The sequence below is a fragment of the Paralichthys olivaceus genome, chromosome 11, assembly GCF_024713975.1.
Source record: "Paralichthys olivaceus isolate ysfri-2021 chromosome 11, ASM2471397v2, whole genome shotgun sequence".
Classification (NCBI taxonomy): domain Eukaryota; kingdom Metazoa; phylum Chordata; class Actinopteri; order Pleuronectiformes; family Paralichthyidae; genus Paralichthys; species Paralichthys olivaceus.
The window spans coordinates 20,468,969-20,488,345 of NC_091103.1; the positions used below are offsets into that span (position 1 = coordinate 20,468,969).

General features: G+C 41.7%; 3 protein-coding genes across 7 annotated transcripts; 1 reads left to right on the plus strand and 2 right to left on the minus strand.

The window, feature by feature from the left end:
* The first annotated feature begins 218 nt into the window (after positions 1–218).
* hdac12 (histone deacetylase 12) lies at positions 219–2,991 on the plus strand. 3 transcript variants are annotated; one of them, XM_020088281.2, is made up of 8 exons: positions 232–478; positions 552–695; positions 1,227–1,386; positions 1,469–1,665; positions 1,772–1,922; positions 2,118–2,234; positions 2,305–2,447; positions 2,561–2,991. In XM_020088281.2, exons 1-8 carry the CDS (start codon positions 374–376, stop codon positions 2,582–2,584), a joined length of 1,041 nt encoding a protein of 346 aa, XP_019943840.2. In that variant the 5' UTR covers positions 232–373; the 3' UTR covers positions 2,585–2,991. The 3 variants fall into 3 exon arrangements, with proteins under 3 accessions (XP_069390858.1, XP_019943840.2, XP_019943841.2); XM_020088282.2 differs by having other exon boundaries at positions 233–478; positions 1,279–1,386; XM_069534757.1 differs by having other exon boundaries at positions 219–695; positions 1,279–1,386.
* An 85-nt stretch (positions 2,992–3,076) lies between these two features.
* Positions 3,077–11,463, minus strand: trmt9b (tRNA methyltransferase 9B). Of its 3 annotated transcripts, none has more exons than XM_020088280.2 (5): positions 11,174–11,463; positions 6,999–7,199; positions 6,280–6,453; positions 5,088–5,904; positions 3,077–4,411 (listed from the first exon to the last, which is right to left on the minus strand). In XM_020088280.2, exons 2-5 carry the CDS (start codon positions 7,153–7,155, stop codon positions 4,399–4,401), a joined length of 1,161 nt encoding a protein of 386 aa, XP_019943839.2. In that variant the 5' UTR covers positions 7,156–7,199; positions 11,174–11,463; the 3' UTR covers positions 3,077–4,398. The 3 variants fall into 3 exon arrangements, with proteins under 3 accessions (XP_019943839.2, XP_019943837.2, XP_019943836.2); XM_020088278.2 differs by adding an exon at positions 10,019–10,115 and having other exon boundaries at positions 3,077–5,904; XM_020088277.2 differs by having other exon boundaries at positions 3,077–5,904.
* Positions 11,464–15,500: 4,037 nt separating this feature from the next.
* n4bp2l2 (NEDD4 binding protein 2-like 2) lies at positions 15,501–18,379 on the minus strand. The gene is made up of 6 exons (XM_020088338.2): positions 18,238–18,379; positions 16,967–17,943; positions 16,748–16,872; positions 16,093–16,181; positions 15,908–15,984; positions 15,501–15,806 (listed from the first exon to the last, which is right to left on the minus strand). Exons 2-6 carry the CDS (start codon positions 17,941–17,943, stop codon positions 15,680–15,682), a joined length of 1,395 nt encoding a protein of 464 aa, XP_019943897.2. The 5' UTR covers positions 18,238–18,379; the 3' UTR covers positions 15,501–15,679.
* Positions 18,380–19,377: the final 998 nt, after the last annotated feature.

Below are 19,377 nucleotides of genomic sequence, written 5' to 3' on the forward strand. Positions count from 1 at the left end.
TGTTCCTGCAAAAACTCACAACCCAAGCAAATATGCAAAATGTGCATGTGTGACATTTTGCAGTGCACGTGTCGAAATTGGTGAAGTTGTTTTCTGAACTTTGCACGTGTTTTTCTCTGTTTGCATGGGTCTTCTCACCTCGCAGGGCGCTGAGCTCTCTCGGCCACCTGAAGGTGGTGGACACCCCTGGCTGCGCCTTTGTGTCACGTCCACTCCACGACAGCAGGTGGCAGCACCAGAGAGGGAGACACACACTCAACATCCGTCAACAAAGCAGGACACCAGGACGTTTATGATGCATGGTTCCTAACCTCAGTGGGAGTATTAAAATGTTGATTCCACAGTTTGATCGCAGGGACCTTCATCAGGAAACATGTTCGTCAGAGAAATGACGGGCCTAAGGGGAATATTCCTGAAAAGAGTCGCTCGGTGGTTCAGAGCAGACTTGACCTCCTGCAGATGTTTCCACGCAGAGACAGTAAGAACGTGTTGTTTGATTAAAGAGGGTTTTCAATCCTGTCGTTTACAAACACTCACCTGGTTCACCTCAGGTCAGACACCAGTCCAGCGACCTTCCCATAATCCACCACGCAGGGTACGTGTGCGACCTCCCCCCAAACCACAGGTTCCCCATGAGCAAGTTCCCCCGAGTTTTACACTTCCTCATAAAAGACCAGGTCATCACACACAAACAGGTGAGTCGGCCCTCTCTGTTGTAGATACAGCTGCGGTAACGATGCTTGTTATCAACAGATTCAATGTCTCCAGTAGTGAATATTAATTGACCTTAATGACAAGTGATCATGAAAATGTTATATTCCCTGTTTTTTTGTGGAACAAGAAATGCAACATCTTCTGTTGATTGGACTAAACATTTATAGCTGCGATCTTTTGTATAAATTAATTTATTAATCAATAAGAAAACAATTTGTGGATTATTTGATCGAGGACATAAGAAAAATCCGTAATGGAGACTAATATTATAAATTGAGTTTGTGCTGGAACTTCTTTAACCAATATTAAAGAGTAAATAAAATTGGTACTGATACATATATGATATATCTATTTATGAAACAACCGATAATTCAGTCAGGCTCTCATATAGATTAAATGATCAATCAATCAATCGAGAGAAAATGACTTGAAGATCGTTTGATCATCAGTATAAACTGACATGATGGTTGTACTGGAACTTGCTGTCAGTGTGATTTCCTTCCTCACAGTAGGTGTGGGAACCTGAAATTGCCTCTGAAGATTTACTGAGCTGTGTGCACACAGAAGAATACGTGACCAACTTCATACAAGGGAGAATAAGTGAGCAAGACCAGCGGAAGACAGGCTTCTCCTGGAGCGAGGGCTTAGTGAGACGCTGTCGATATGAAACCGGTGAGAGGGAGATACAAGTCGCAGATAGATTCACAGCTCTAAGGAAGTATCACCTCCTCATGACCTAGTTTCCTGTTGCCAGGTGGGACCGTCCTCGCTGCTGAAGTGGCTCTGCAGAGGGGTCTGGCCTGCAGCACAGCAGGAGGAACCCATCATGCTTTTCCGAGTTATGGTTCAGGATATTGTCTCCTCAATGATTTGGCCGTAGCTGCCAAACACCTGATGGGAAACTCTTCACCCAGGAGGAAGGTTCTGATTGTGGATCTAGACGTGCATCAGGTACTCGTCTCTGCTTCTTTTAACTTTTTAAGAGAAAAACAAGATGTTCAACTTGTTTTTGCTTTTTTTTGTTTGGAGTGAAACGTCCTTCTTGTGCATCCAATAGGGCGACGGCACAGCTTTCATATTTAAAGAGGAGCCGTGTGTGTTTACATTCTCAGTGCATTGTGGGAAAAACTTCCCCCTCCGTAAACAACAGAGTGACCTAGATATCAGCCTGGAGGATGGATTGGAAGACAAGGACTACCTCTCCACAGGCACGTTAACACAGTGAATGTGAGACATCTTTAATGGTGTTAGTCAAGTCATTACTAAAGGTTTCGTCAAAGGTTAAAATCTGTATTTTACACATTTATTTTCTTTTTGCTGGTTTAAAAAGAGGTAATATCATAAAACTGTAGTATTTAACGTGAGTAAACCATTAGCTTCCATGTCCGATATGTTCTCAACAGTGGAGGCTCACCTTCCCTGGCTCCTGGAGTCTTTTCGTCCAGACCTGGTCCTGTATGATGCAGGCGTCGACCCTCATTGGGACGATGAACTTGGGAGGCTCCGCTTGACTGACCACGGTGAGCGACACGCACACGCACACACAAATCATTTCTAGACTACTTTTGAATGACTCCGAGTGTCTCCCAGGGCTGTATCAGAGAGATCTGTATGTGATGAAGACTGTGGTGAGCAGAGGTGTTCCTGTTGCTGCTGTAATCGGAGGAGGGTATTCAAGAGACATCGACAAACTGGCCCTCAGACACTCCATCGTCCACAGAGCAGCTGCTCAGGTAAAAGAAACACAACTTTCAATACAGAAACCATTATGTAGACAATAAAAACAAAATGTGACGACTGGTTATCCTGAACATGAGTGATAACAATCATGTTCTTTATTTTTCAGGTTTGGAGGGAGTGTGGAATGTAAAACCTCCTCAAGGATCCTCAAAGTCTGATCTTTAGCAGCCAATATTAATATTTACCTCATGAATGATCTGAATTGAACCAACATGTGCTTTGTAAACAGTAGAATTAAATACTGTACATGCAACAGGATTACATTTTTATTAAGAATCGTGAAAAAGATAAGAGACAATGGACTTTAAGTATATTTCGGAAATTGTAATATGTCAAGTTAAACAATTTAAAATGTGTAATTAACTCTTTGACTTTGTTTTGAACTTGTTATGGTTTATTGGAACAAGACTCATGGTGATCATGGTCATTGAAGTCACTAAAATGTTGTTCAACTTGCCGTTTACCTCATCATGACACTGCATCATTACCTCTGTGGTAGTAACAGTCTCTATAACCATTAAATCTTCTGTTATTGAACATTGCACTTATTGGTTTTCACTGGACACCCGCCCACTGAATTATGACACAGTCGTTAATGTCAGTAAATGCAACACAACCTCACTAATGAATAAAAGTATTTAATAAGGACAAATAAACTCAAACTCTATTTTACACCAGGTGACATGAGACATTGTACCAGTGTCACCTCAGAACAAACACAGTTGGTCCACACATACTGTACTGACGAACATATGCACTGTCCTTGGCACAATGTATACAGAGAACCAGCATGTTTCAAGTTTCACCTAAATTTGTCATTCAGCGACATCAAGCAGCGACACATTGGTACAGTGCAATGATTATTCACAGTATAGGAGGCAGTCGATCCGCTGAAACACACTCATGGCATGTTCAGCTTGTTACAAGACGAAACACAACTTTTACAAATAACGACATCGAGCACACACGTTGGTAACACGTTCTTTGAAACAATTGGAGAATAAATCAACGAGCAAATGACGCAAATATTTCGTTAGCTGCTCTGCACAACAATGAGCTTGTTTAACTGTGTTATAGTGTTTGTGATACGTTACACATGAGCCGTTCATCACCCAAAATGTACAAAAACAGATTCTTTTTTAAGGAACGTGCAATTGTAAAACAGGCAGACAGAGTAAAAAAAATCCACATAAGGTGCAGTGTGAATGATTCAGTGGGATCTACAGACATATATGGCAACTACGAATCGTGTTTTCGTTACCTCTGAATCTATTCTGCGGGCGGCTCCTCTACCACAGAATCCGTCATGTTTCTACAGTTACCCAGAGCAACCAAACCAAACAGGCCAGGGGCATTCAGTTGGTTGCAGTATGCATATTCACCAATAGATGTCACCAAATCCTCCACACTGAACCTTTAAAACATAGGAATGGAAGAGTGTACAGTGGTCGGGGGGTGGGCAACCTCTGGCCTGCAGGATCGTTTTTCTGCAATACAAGAAAATGTAGAAGAGGAGTCGGAAGGAAACACGCAGGTAGTTATGTGTCATACCTGACTGCTCTATTAGAAATGGACAAATGATGATATATTTTGAATATATATAAAAAAAAAAAGGCAACTCAGTGTGACAGAGATGAAAAAAATCCAATGCACACTAAATACTTTCCTCCTCTGTGAGAACAGCAGCCCGGTGTTTCGTGTGAATATGCTGGTGAGTGAGCAAAACTCCTCCGGGCATTTGAGAAGTTTCCGGACGTGAAAAGTAAACAAAAGAAGGTGAACACGTGCTGCACCCTTTATTTTGGAAGCAGCTGTTGTGTATGACAAAGCAACAATGACTGTAGAGGAAAGTACGACAACCTGACTGCTCAGACTGAATGTGCGTCCCGAGGGTTCTGACGACGACCTGCTGCTGTGAGCGTAATTCTGTTCATCTCCACCATGTCACATCAGACACCTGGCCAATGACAAACAGTTACAGTCATCACATCTGATAGATTACAGTGATATGTGTAAGGGTATATAGAAATGTAGGACACCTACAGTGCTTCAAGGGTGTTTTAAAAACTGAGATGACCCTTGATAGGAAACGGTTCCCCACCCCTGCTGTGGATCATAAATTCCCCTTTGGCTACTATTTAGTCCAAAGAGGAAAAACAGTGCGTTTCATAACATCTCCACTGCAGAAATTCTCTTATTTAAAAAGTTAAAATCCTGGAAATTGCTGTGGGAAGATGATAAAATCAGATTATTGACATTAAAAAGGGAGCGTACACTGGATATATGGATACTGCTTGTTGGTTTCACTAATTGAAATTGAATAAATACCGAATAATAAATAAAAAAAATTGAGGTGATTACCATTTCAACAATGGTTACTTCTGCACCTTGACATGTTTTTCAGTTAAAATAGTGTTATAATCATCAAATGTGTGATTCAATATTAAAACTTGAGGCAGAGTTGATGCAAAGTAAAAATCAAACGAGTTAAAAATCATATTTTCCACAACTGAACCTTCTCTGCCACCACACACCAGTTGGCATGATCGAAATAAGCGTGTTTGACATGAAGCTCCTCAACATGGCTCTCTATCAGCTCTGCCAGTTCTCCCTCCCTGAAGACGTGATAGTACCTCAGACAGGAGCCCTCCACCTGTCCCTCGCTCCCCTGAGGACTCTGGGTGCTTTCCTGCTGTTCTTTTCCCGCTCCCCCTTCTTCGCTCTCGTCTCCAGACTGTTTAAGATGCTCCCTCTGGAAAGGCACCAGGTCTGGCAGGGCCAAGGAGCCGCACTCCTGGGCTAAAGATAATGAGACACCCTGGTTTTCTGTGCCGTTGTTGCTAGGGGCGTTGTTGTTGCCTCCGCGATCATGTTGTCCCTTGTGCAGGTCTGTGACTGAGTCGAAGACGTCCTCCTCTGATCCGATCACAGACGGAGGAGAAAAGAAGCTGGACACCTGCTTGATGAGGCCGTGCCCTCGCCCACGCTGAATCACCTTGTTCCCCATACTCTCTCCTGTAGGTGAGGATAAAGTGCTCAGCTCTCTGGAGGACGACCTGGAGAGGGTTAAACTACCAAAGTCGAACACAGAGTCCAGAGACCTCGAGAAGAACCACAGTCTCTGAGTCCTCTGCTGCGGCGTGGCGCTGGTCAGGTCTTCTTCGTCTGCAACAGAGGATGTGCTTCTAACCTTCCTGTGCTTTTCAGTGTTATCTATGGCTTCGCTCACACTCTGTGCGGTGGCCCTCCGTCTGGACTTGGCAAGCTCCCTGTTGAGGGCCGACTGAGGGTTGGGGTTCCACGGAACAAAGATGTCCTGTTTCTCAAATTTACGACGCTTCTGCTCCATGGCCCACACGTAGATCATAATGCGTCCTCCCACTCGCAGGGTGCGGGCCATCTCCCTTATTGCTCGAATACGGCGCTCTTTGGTGGACAGGTGATGGATGACTGAGAGAAAAATATGAATTTGTTAGAATTAAGTAGGAGGGTGAGAAGGGATTTACTTAATTAAGATGATGCATCACATTTGCAGTCGACAAACATTAAGTACTCTGCGTACGGCACACAAGATAAATTAAAAGAGTGGGTAATTACTCTCCTGTTGGGGGACACACATGAATTATTTAACTCTGTTGACTTGGCAACGCAAGCTCCAGGTTTGCTGATGTTCATCATATGAGTCCATTAAATCTGAGGCAAATAGCAGCTGCATCAGTTGAGCTTCAAAGGAGGATGCAAAGGAGGCAAAGGAGCTTATTTGTCACAGAGCAACAGACATCAACAACACCTAACCCTCCCTTAAACCATTTGTGTGTCAGCCACCTGCGATAGAGAGCACGGCGTCGAAGCAGCCGTCTCTGTAAGGCAAATGCAGCCCGTCGCACATCTGGACCTCGTGTCCTTGGCACCAGGCATAGTCCACCAGGGGGCGACAAACGTCACATCCCAGCTTGAACACCTCCTGGTTGATGTGGAGATACTTGCCATTGCCACAACCTGCAGAGGACAAGGAGGTCAGCCAGTGACAGATCAGGAATGATTCATGATTAGATTTGAAATACTTTTATATTTTGAAAACTTTTAAGAAGCAACAGCCACACGGAGTGATTCATTCTGCTGGGCTTCGTTTTCTTCATATTTTGGAGATAAACGCTGGTTTTAATGACCTCTAAGTATTTTTTTTAAACTGAGCTACCTTTTTGCATTGAACTTGCTGGACCTGATTCTGACTATCAATGATATCAGTCAGTTCCACATTTCTCACAGGAGATCGTACCCACTCACATACATGACGTACTGTACGTTACATAGAGCAAGAACATAAGTTCAGAGTGAGGAGTGGGAATGAAAGAGGGAACATTCTCTGTTTCAGGTCAGTGAACCATCAGACTCATTTTCAAGCTGCTGTTTTCAGGTAAAAAGATTCAAAGTGGTGCTGTGAGTGAAAACAAAAAACAAAAGAAGAAGCAGAAATTCTGTGATTCATGATGTAGTGTTCATGAGACTGTCAGGATTCCATGTCTGCTGGAGGTGACACCCACCAATGTCGGCGACGATGCTTCCTGGCTGCAGGTCCAGCAGAAACTGCTGTACTTTGGGCCAGGCTTTGTAGCGGCTGTCGTTGAAATACGGAGCGATCTTGTCGTAGACGCTGTGCACGTGTTCCCTCTCGAGTTGGCTGGCAGCCTCCTCCATCATGTTCGTCCAGGGCGCCTCATTCACGCGGCCTCACACCATCGTGCCTGCAGGGACAAACAATCCCCTAACTGATTATTTCCAAATTTCCATATTAGGAACCTCTGAAACTGTTCTGCTGCTTCATTAAGATAATCCCAAAATAGCAATGTGGACCTGAGGGAAACGGCGCAGATGTGTTCCTCTCTCCGCGCTTAATAAGGTCCAACAAGGTCAGCGGGAAACCCTAATCAGTGAAACATCTATCAGGCAGCAGCTAATTTAACAAAGGACCCTCCGCTTTATATGTGAAGGAGCTGCCTCAGTCGTGATCAGTGACCCTTCACATTCATAGTCCTCAGGGAGCATGGACGTTTGCTCCACATACAAGTCATCAGGTTGAATTTTTCATCAATCACCCGATTAAACGAAGAAAAAAAGAAACTGAACGAGGATTATAAATTAAGCCGTGTCGAATTGTGTTTTTTTACGGTAACGCAGAAGCAAAAGGTCAACACGTGAATCATGTCGGCAACAAGATGCACAACAAACATCATCAGTCACAAGATCTTTTTGTTACGCAGATTTTCACAAGCCATGTGAAACACCAGGCTGCTGCTGGGTTTTTATATATGCGGGTAATAAAAGATAATAGCAGCTCACTGTGTAGGAGACACTTTCACTGAAAAATGAGCCTTGTTGCTTCTGAGGACTTTTAATTTCCCTGGAAATGTACAATACACATGTGGGGATGGATCTTTAGTCTGGGGCCATTATTTTCCATCATCTGACAACACATCAGTAGTGAACTGCTTAATCTGAGGTTAGTTCAGTGATTGTTCCCCTGCTAGGGAAAATATATATATATGTATATACAGTATATATCAGGAGTATTTTACCTGTACTCTCAGAGATGTATTATAGAGTTTCAGTCTGAAGTGCAGATTTGGAGATGATGTAATTGTGATGTTTGTGTTCTGTCTGGTTTTCACAGCTCCCTCTGCAGTCATCTCCCTTTATTAGGATGCAGCACACAGCTCCTGCAGTGCTGCTGTGGCTCCCTCAAGCACGATGAGTGTTCCTCTACATTATCATCTGAAGGAGTTCTAGTGGCGTAATGTTACAAAAATAAAGTCTCAACATGCAGAGTTCTCAACTGACCCGTGTGGTTTTCTTTCATGGCGTTTTAACTGGTGGTTTAATGAATTTACCGCCAAGCAAACTCCTGAATAGCACCGCATGCTCACCAGCACATGAAAGTGGAAGTTTACAATCTGCAAATTGTCCCAAAGCTGGAGAATTTCGTCAAACTGTGGACTTTGGGTTTTCAGAAATTAGCGTTTCCAAAAGGTTAAGATAAATTCATTGCATGATTTTATGTTCCCTGGTATCAGTTGGTTGAAGTAGGTCAGAATAAGTATTTCCAAAAAACACTCTTGAAAAAGTGTTAAGGAAAAATAACAGATAAATTTAGTTCATAAATTTAGAAAGACTCAGTTTATTTAAAAAATGTCTCTCTTTTTAAAATATGCTGCAGACTCGGCTGCTCGGACATCTGACTTGTATGAACTCTTGTATCAAATATCATCTCGTCATCATCTCAAATAATGAATTTAACATTTAGAGATAAAGTTACATCTGACTGCTTCTTTGAAATCACTGACAGGGACACAGTGTTCAGATTTCCCACGTGACAAAGATTTTCTGCTCGATATGAGACAGTGGTGATTTGTTCTTTTGAGCCACATGTGATGGATGAAAGTTGTCAGTGCCGAGGCAGACGTCACACATCAGTGCTGTGTGTAGCAAAAATCTGTGAATACAACTCAAAACTGGCCAATATATGAGCAGGAGAGTAAGTGAGATTCTCCAGTGGCATTACATATTCATTTAAAATGCACTTATTGCATTTTTCACACTGTCATTTAATAGCCAAGGAGGTAATGTTCTCATCTGTTTGTATGGTGGAAGGATGCGGTATGGAATGGGAAAGAACCAATTAGATTTTGGTCTTGATCCAAATTAGATTTTTTTCTCTATTGGCAGAAATTGATTATAAAATAATAGAGTTTTTCATCTAAATTGACAAATTGTTGTTTTCTTTATATTCAAATACTTTATATTTACATAGGGAGCAGGTCCACTCTACGGAGGCCACCATGTTTTTTGCAGTAGTGCAGACTGGACCAACTAAACATCTTTTGAGTTTTTATGACAACTGAAGCTACCACAGGTTCTTTTTCATGTTTGGAAGGGGAGGGTGAGGTGAGGGGTGTTCAGCTGCAGCATGCAACTCCACCACTAGATGTCACTAAATTCTACACACTGTACCTTTAAAACATTGTGAAATAAGGTGTTTTGCCACATTTTCATGGATTTGAACAATTTATGGAACTGACTGAAAAATAAATCAGATTTAGGGGGACTGATATTTGGTGCAAATTAAGAAAGAAAAGTGGTGGATGGAGTGAATTTGTTGGGCAGAGGTGTATACTTCACCAGTTAAACTGTGCACTCATCTTACCACTACTACCTGCTCTATCTGTTTTATGTACTCTTCTGTGTGTATCTGTAAAGAAACTCACAGCGGCGTATGTAACCCAGAGCGATACAACCTAATGACCCATGTGAAACCACAGAGCACTTTGCTGATGTTAACCAGAGGGAGGGCGATCACACACTTCCCCTCCACCGCTCTTAGCAGACATTAAATGGATATGTCCTTGAATGTAATGTTCACTGGTGCCCACTGTGCACAAGTGTACACATCAAACATTGCTGGGAGAATTGAGCAACGGCAACAAAAACAAGACCTGCACCCGCACGAAAAGGCAAATCTCCCTCCCTGCTAAGTGGCTGTGAGAGACCTCACTATAGTGTGCATTACCAGGCTCATCTGTAGACTCCTCCACTGGTGAACACAGCGAGTGCAGCATCACATCCTCCTGTCCACAGTCCTATTTCTGGACCAGCATCATCTGCATCTAACCAGCCAAGTGGAAGGAAAACACACCTTATGTAACGTTGAAGTCTGGGCCTCGGTCTGTATTGTGTTTGCTCAATTCTGCCTGAGTTAGCCCCTCTGCTCACTAAACTGTGGAACATGGACATTATGTAACCGGCAGCTGGAGGGGATCGGAAAACTGCCTCTGACAAACAATGGAGGCTACAATCAAGTCAAAGGGACAGAGGGGTAGGACGGAGTTAAGGTCAAACAGTGTTTCTCGTCTTTTTGTGGCTGTGTGGTAGCTTTTCCTGGCAAATATCTAAATAAAAACAATGATGATCCCAATGTCCCCTTGTTATTCTGCATGTAACTAACTTTAAACCTGATGATCCTGCAGCATGTCGACGGCCGAGCCCCCAGGTCAGAACTCAGCAGTGCTGTGATGAGATTAGTGATGAGACACGGCTGCACAGTCACTCTGCCACACCGCTGCCATTTAACCCTCTGCATGAGCACACAACCAACCACAGGGAGAGAACAGGTTCTACCAACGGTGCCAGCATCAACGTGTGGAGAGAGGATTGTTTGCTGAACTTCGACTCCCCTCACTGCTGCCAGCTTTGTGTTCTCACAGGATAATGCACACGAGGGAATATGTTTATCAAACATAATAATAATGTCTTCAGGTATAGGGAGGAATCATAGCAGAGACTAAATTCAGTCAGTCAGACCTAATATGTCAGGGGACAGAGGTATGGGAGATTCACTGGATCCAGGTAACATCACATTTTAGTATATCTAAATATCAATAAATCCAAAATTTCACCTGGACAGAACATAAAGGCTTCTACTTTATGTCCCATCAAAGTTTTATTCAATGGATACATTCAAATCCAGTTCAATAGTACAGGAAATAATCATATTGACCTTAAGTTAAACAGCAGCTTCCAGGAAACAATTAATAATTAAACAGACTTAAAAAAATAAAAGAACAAATGCAAAGTGGGATTGTTGCATGTGAGTATCTGATCGTAATATGATATGATCATATAAGTAGAGTCCACAATCGATACGTGCACATGCAAAGCCACTCACCGTGCGTGTGAACAGCTTCGTGCACAACGATCCGCCTCAGGTCGCAGGAGGGAAACTTCCCTCAGTGCACGAGCGACTCATCGACGCCGTGGACCCGCTGTCAGCACCGGAGGCACCGGGCGCATCCTCGACGGATCAACGTGACACCGGCGGACCGGCACGGCAGCCGGCGGAGGGAGCAGCAGCTGTGAAGTGCGGCCGCCAGCAGCAGGAGCAGCGAACCGGCCACCGGACCGGATCACATCCGCGGCGTGTGAAGCTCCCTCCACCTGTCAAGGTAAAGTAGAGCCACTGAGACACTTCCGCTGAGCTGTGTCAAAATTAAAGCCTCGTGAGTCCCATGAGGTGAAATGTCCGCAAGTAAATATTGATCAGTCGATTTTTTTCTCGACTATATAAGATTTTACTCCATATTATCATTTCACTTGTGTAGGTGAAAACTTCAAGGTCTTTTGAGAATGGTTTTACACATATCTCATAACACCAACAGAATATAATAGAATTCAAAGAATATAGTGAATTACAAGCTCTGATGTTACAACAACAACCGATGTGAAATTAGATGGATTTATTTGTAAGGATCTGATTATTCAACTGATTTATTTCACTCTATAGCAAATATATGTAATTTCATTCTCCTGAATAATAATAATAAACTTTATTTGTATAGCACCTTTTAAATAAGAAATGCAGTTCAAAGTGCAGTTTATACATTATAGATAAAATTACCACGTTAATAAAAATAATGTTTGAGTATATTTATACTGTGGACAACTCCCCACATATCTGCTCAATGCGTTCACATTTCCTTTTATTTTGAAGAACAAGTGACCTGGTGTCTGTCTCATCCCTGATGGCTTGACTCAGCTGATTGGTCAGTCTGTGTGTAGAGAAGATGACACAACTCGCTTGTCATTGGCTCCCAGCCTCACGTGACAACCACAATAAACAACGTGAGGTGCAGGCATCAGCCCACGTTCCCCTCAGGAGCAGATGACCTTTGTCAATAACAAATAATAACTCTGATTAAAAACCAAACTAAATTCATTGTGCACGAATCTAAAAGAGCTCAGAGTTTAAATGTTATGCTTCACCCACTTTGCCATCAGGCTTTAAATCTCTATGAAAACCTTGTTTGTATCCAAGTGCAGCACCAGCAGGAAACTACTGAGAATATATATATAATACTACTGAGAAAGATTTTGAAGCTGGAAATTATATCTATGAGATGTGAATTTATCATATAGCCCACATGGTAATTAAAGTACGATTGATTTGCGGTTGGTTTGTTATTAGGTTTGCTGAGTTGAAAACTTTTATTTTACTGAATAAATGTTTATATTATATGTAAAAAAAAATTATTTTCTTAATTCAAGTTCTATATATTTGTGTTTTAGTTATAGATATCCATAATAAATGTATGTTTAAACTGAAAAAATCAAACCTCCTTTATAATTCTATTGGTATCAGCATCAGTCCCCAAACATATATATATCAGTCATACAAAAAAAACAGTGCACAGCCATGCAGGGTCCATGTCTTCTGTTCCGAACTAAGAATAAAAAACATTGAGAGATGCAGTGACCGTCCCAAATTCTACCCACACAGACATGGAAGGGGATGTTATCACAGAGCAGCAGCTACATGCATATCTATTAGTTCTGTACCATTAAGCAGAAAACAGCTGTCAGCTGCCCTCTTTGTTCCTCACACGGTTAATGGCAGCGACTTAATTGTGGCTCATCACTGCCATTCAGGGAGCACAAAGCATCACGTCCGCCTCCTCTCCCTCCTGCAAGCTCCCTCATAATACTGAACCTAGACACCTGAGTGGAACAAACGCACTCGATGCAGCTGAAGATGCTGAACGCACATTTGTTCCCTCAGGTGAGATTTAGCAAGAGTAGTAGTCAGGCCCCATCGTGCATGTTTGTGTTTCAAATACGAGACATTCAAGAGAAGGAAAATATGTTGTTGATTTAAGACTTGAGCAAAAATATTTAATCATGCACCTTGAAGACAGTTTTTCCTTTTCAGGCTCAGATTAAGTGAAGAAATCAGCGCCAACTATGGAGGAATGGGAACATCAGCCCCTGCTAAGATTATGAATAATGACCTTTCCTGTTTGTCATATCCTGTTGTTGAAAAGCAGCAGGATATTGCACAAATTACAGTTCATGGAGAAAGCCTCGCTGTGAGTTTTAATGAAAGAGAGGACATCTCTTCTTATAATAAACTCATCACCTGATCATAGTAACTCTGTGTTGGCTGCCGGCTCGTCTGCAGGAGGCCAAGCTGTTGAAAAACCGAATAATCTTGTTTCTCAGTGGAAATGAGCTGTTCATTTCCCTGCTGTCGTTGTTCAGTGCTTGTGCAGCGACCCTGGATTCTTCAGGGAGCAGGGTGTTGAGCAGCTTGGGGATTTCAAAGGTCAAAGCTTTTACAGTAAAGATCCAGAAGGCAGCTGCCGTGTGGTCTGTGCTGATAATACAACAGGGTTTTTAAATTGGTTCACAAAGAGATTGTTTCACTCCACAGGAGATTTTCTAACAATAGGAATGAAACCAGCCAAGCTCCTGACACTATAAAGGATTTTATCTCATATCTCATCTACAAAAAGTTTCTGTATAAACATTAGGCCTAAGTAGTTTTTAATTACAGAAATAGCTTCGAAGCTGTTGGCGATAACCTGTTTTAAAATAATGTATTCCAGCAAACAGACTGTTGCCATCATAGTCTTGGTTGTTGAATGATTTTTGTTATTCACACTGATTGACCTCATTTCCACTTTTTTCAAACCGAAATAAATATCCGGGGTTAAGTGTCCAACAAACACAATGACTCAAGCGAGCACATGATGGAAAGTAAAACCCATTCAAAGCTCTTCTTAAAACTGCCTCCACATTGATTCTCTCACATAAGGTCACCGTCACCTCAGGGACACTCAACTGAACAGCTTGGCCTTTATATCGACTAGAAGTCATGGCCCATTTGAACGACTTTGTTTATCAAGATCTCATCATCTTTTCTTTATTAGATTTTTTTAAAAGAACTGGAAATGTCCATGAAATGAATGTCATGCATCTCTCTCTCTTTATAATTTACCAAGGACCCTCGTTGGCAAATGAGCACATACAGATTTCACACAAATATCTTTACTTAATTCTTCTTTCAAAGCTGTTACAGCAGTTACACAAAATCTTCTCAGAATTCATCAGGCTGTACTTTGGCACATAAGATGTGAAAATGTTATGTCCTCAACTGCAGCTTGGCCTGACACATTGGAACCAGAATGTACTGTAGGGCAAGGTCAGCGGTGTTTATAAACCTCATGATCATCATTGATGTGAGGAAAATGCCCCCAGGCGAGTGGAACACTTTTAAAAACTAATTCTCAACAAGTCAACATGACAGTGGTGCTGAAGTCTGTGGGATGTCTTTGTGCATACAACAGGAGGTGGAAGAATGAATGGAGGTACATCCATCTAAAAGACTGCAAATATAAGTAGTACAGCACGATGTTTCAATGTCTGCAATGACAGAGAAGAAATTGGAACTTAATATAAACTAGATCCCTAAAAAGTGACCACTGACAGTCTCAACAACAGCAATAAAGTATTTTACCTATTGAGTATTTACTCCTGCGATACTATTACAAGATGTTTCCCCCAGATCTGTCACTGGAGGCTCCAGTGGAGAAAGGTGAACAAAATCCACTGAGAGCAATGAAACATTTGTGTCAAACAAGGTAGCCTATGATTTCTTTAGAAAGATAACATGTTAGTATGAATAGTTCAAAGATTTGATGTAAAGATTTTCACACTGACTGGGTTGTGATTTCCAACATGTGATTTCCTGTGAAAGTCAAGTAATCAATGCTATCAGACTCCATACTTAGTTATTCTGCTGTTACTGTAATAAGGTTCAATACTTTGTTGTCCTAGTGTTTTTGGTAAACTGGGATATTTACTATTGCTTGACTTTCACACTAAATAGAATCACTTGGAAAAAAACCCTGAAATTGTTGTAAGTCAAATGGTTCTAACATCAACAAATAAAAAAGAGTGATTTCCCTTGAAAAATATAATTTTTTGTTCAGTATAATAATTATAATAATAATATTAAAACAATATCAGTGTGCAGCCACTAACAGTGTGTGTGTGTCCATGGGGCCATGAAAGTTGACAGAAAATGTCAGTTGCTCTGCAGATATCAGGGAACCAGAAGCTGCAGGAAACAATTTTAACAAGTCTGAAATGTCATTAAATACAAACTGCAAAAATAGTGCAGATTGGACTTTTCCTATAAAAGATATCACACATGACAATTTTACGTTGAAAACTTCTTTATAGAAAATACATTTGCTCTCCCTTTACACAAATTTGCACCGTATAAAATTATAAATTAATACAAAGAAACAACAGCAACAATGAAAAATATATTTTGCTAAGCAAAATTATTTGGCTGGTTAAATCCTTGTATCAACTAATGGAGATCTGTTTCTCCTCATCGTCTGCTCTGGTGGGCGTGAGGCGGATCTTGGGAACTCATGACAATGTCTATGGAAATGGGAAATGAAAAGCGATCCAGCATCCGTGCGATCTTCTCCTGGTGAACTCCGTGCTTGTTCCTCCTTGAGGGTAAAAAACAGTACAGTGTGGTCATTTTAGGAAGTGAAGCTTTTCTGAGTTTGCACTGGCATCCAAGTACAATATGATTATTAAGACATCCTACCTCTGAAGCTCATAAGGATCCAACTTCCAGCTGGTGTCAGGTTCACAAAAGTCGACTGTGTATCCTCGCTCCAGGGCCTGTTCAGAATCATTTTCATTAGGATCTATGAAAGAGTCATGAAACATTCCAACTAAATACTGTTAATTAGATCAATACTCCTCATAATATGTGACATCACCACCTACCATTTTGACATATGGCTTCATTTCCCAGGCTTGAATGTTTGTATTATCAATAATAATTGGAGAGCGACGATCATGCATAGCATCTTGGGCTGAAAGACAATTTAACACCAAACAAATTTCAGGCAAGTGTCTTCAAAGCGTATTTCTAAAACTGTTTAGTCAGTGGAACTTTTGTAAACACTTAACTGAAAGGGCACCTGTTTACCATTTCTGGGTTAAACAGGCCTCGGTAACTCCTCTTCATTGAAACTACTGTGTGAACAACTGAAGCATTTTACGTGTTTTGATTCTCATCCCACATGCAATATCATCAGGGAAGCATCTGGTTGGTTTGTACAGAATGACAACCGATCTCAACATTGTGGAGTCAGTCCACAGAAAACTACCACTAACCATTTAGAACCAACTACTTTCCATGTTCACTTAAAAAAGAAAGTGTACCAAGGAGACCTGGTGCAGTTTCACAGGCTAAGGGTGTCACATCAAATACTGAATTCCTCTCGTTTTTTGGCACAAGAGCGCCCTCATTTTAATTTGTGCCTCGAACATTGGCACAAAATCCTTATTATGACAACAACATAAAAAGCGAGTTCCTGAAATGGAGATAATGTTTACAAAGACATCAAAGCTGCATGAGCATTAGAAGAGACGATACCTCTGCTCTGGTTCCATTCATGTGCCTCTCCAAGAAGGTATGGTTCATAGCAGTAGCCATCCTTGTGAGCAAAGTAGTCATCTGTGCTCAGTATTAGCCCACTGGGACCAGTGGAGAGCAGCTCCCTGTGAGACAGAGTGTGTAAATCTTAGAAAGCCCACTCCTTCATATCGAACAATACGCCCACTTTAATGACTAAAGGTTACTACACATGCGTACCTGGCAAGTGTCGATTTCCCAGATCCAGGCAATCCCCTCATCAGGATCAGCACCAAGGAAGAACGGGGAGCATGGGTGTTCTCGGGGGGTCTGGAGTGATGCTGTTGCTCCCAGAGTTCATTTTCTGAATTAAATACTTGGTTTTGGTCATGACCTCCATCAAACTGAGACCATTCTATATTTCCATTATCTGAGTATGCATCGAAGCTGCGAGCCCGTTCATCCCTGTCAGAGAGATATGGATATTCTCCATAATGGCACTGAGATGGTGGTCTGCACACATTCGGAGATGGGATGCGAGAAAACTCCTGATACTGGTTTGCGTTGCCTGAACTGCTCCACTTGTGGTTCACGTGTGGAGGCGGGTTTTGTGGATTCTGGAATGCAGGTGGGGGTGGTGGATGACGGAATGGGGGTCTGTGTAATCCTGGGTTTGGTGGTCTGTCCTGCGGTTGAGGATAACGCCATTGATTCTGAGAGGTCAGGTCCACTCCTGGCCTCGGCCTCCTGGGGTGATACGGCTCATTGTGATACCAGTGTGGCCAAGATGCTGGCCTCTCTCCACCACTTTTCCGCCAGCTGTCCGTTTCTGCAGAACTACTGGCATAATACATTCTGTCGTGGTTTGGGACCTGAATCTGTTCGCTGGTGTAGGTTTCAGGAGGTGCTGGTGGTCGAGCAGAACCTTCCCCTCGTTTCCCTGAGTTCCCATCAGCACCATCGGGCGTGTCGATCTTCTCCAGCTCTTTGTAGAACTCGCTCAGCGTGTCCTCGATGTCCTTCGACTTCGGTGCGGACGTTGGTGGAGGAAATGTGGGACCAATGAATGTGGTGCTGGTGAGTCCGACCTCCTTGGTCACTCGCTCCCTCTTGCTGTCTGGCATGATGCTGTTGCTGTTCACACGTTTAGAGTCCCGTCCTCCGTCTTTACTCACTGAGGACCTTTCCACAGCAGGAGAGGATTCACTACGAGACATCTGCATGAAACCAGATTCAAACCATTAACACACAGGTAATCAACAAAACAATGATAATAAAAGAACCAGTGCAGTTATTTTCATTGATACTGCTTTTTGTGCAGCTATTCCGTGGTTCTAACATGTGAGTGTGTGTAGAAGGACATACACACTCAGTGAGGTCATAGTCGGAAGCTAAAACCGGGTTAGCTAATGTTATGACACAAAACCCGTGAACGTCGACTTTATTACGAAAAATAATTTACTACCTGAACATACAAACATCGAGTAACGTCGCTATACACGAATACTCACTGTAAAAACTCAGGAAACATGGAGAATGGCGGAAAAGTTAATGAAAAATAAAACCGGGCAAACAACTTCCACACCGTTGGCTTGTTTACGGAAGGTCCTCTTCCTCTTCCCGTGTATCGGCTGGATAACTCGAGGCTGAGCGCCTCAGCGCCACCTGCTGGTCTGGAGGGCAACACGACCACACTGCTAATTGAACCCAGTTTACCAAAGTTTTTGACTTAATTATATTTGTGGTCATTAAATTCAGTGTTAAACAATAAGGTCTTCGTGAGTGGTGGTAACATTACATATACATAAACATATGATGATGACACCAATACGAGGGGAGAACAATTTGTGACATCGCCGATAAAGAAATGAAATTGAGGCTTGATATTATGTAAATGACACATGTGTAACCATTACATTGCTTTTTGTTCTTCCTTGCATCATTTAATATCAGGTACAAGATTTTAAATATCATGTGCAGTACTTCAATATCATGTTATATCATTTCCAATATTATTCTACTGATTTATAGCATGTGCAATATTTATGTCTATGTATTTCAATATAATTTGCAATATTTTACATTACCTACTCCTTTATCACTTCATATTGACTTACTGCCACTTAGTAATTTATTCTTTACACTTAGTTTTATTTCATTTACTATACTCTTTTACTTTTACTTCATTTTCATCTTCACACTATTTTTTTCTTATATTGTTCTGTACTGTAATCTTGGAGCAAGATTGGCACAATCCTTCTGGATTTATAAAGTCTTATCTTATGTCTTATCTTATCTTATACACATTACATTACATTTTATTCAACTTACAATAAGTGCATCAACCATGAGAGAACAAACCCAGAACAACAAGAATCAAGTAAATACAATTTGCTTCAAAAAAACTACAAAGTGCTACATGTAAGTGCCATATAAGTTTTTTTTGGTGTGTCTTTAGTCTGAGGCAGAAGATGTTTTCATATCAATGCATATGAGCTGATATCGATACGTCTGTGAACAGCTCATATCTGCCCATATCATCCACCCAGTTAAATCCATTGAGCTCTAATACTGATCTGCTTCACGTATGACTAAAAGAAAATAGAAAATAAAGAGCATTGTTTAGATCAGTCAATTATTCAATCATATTT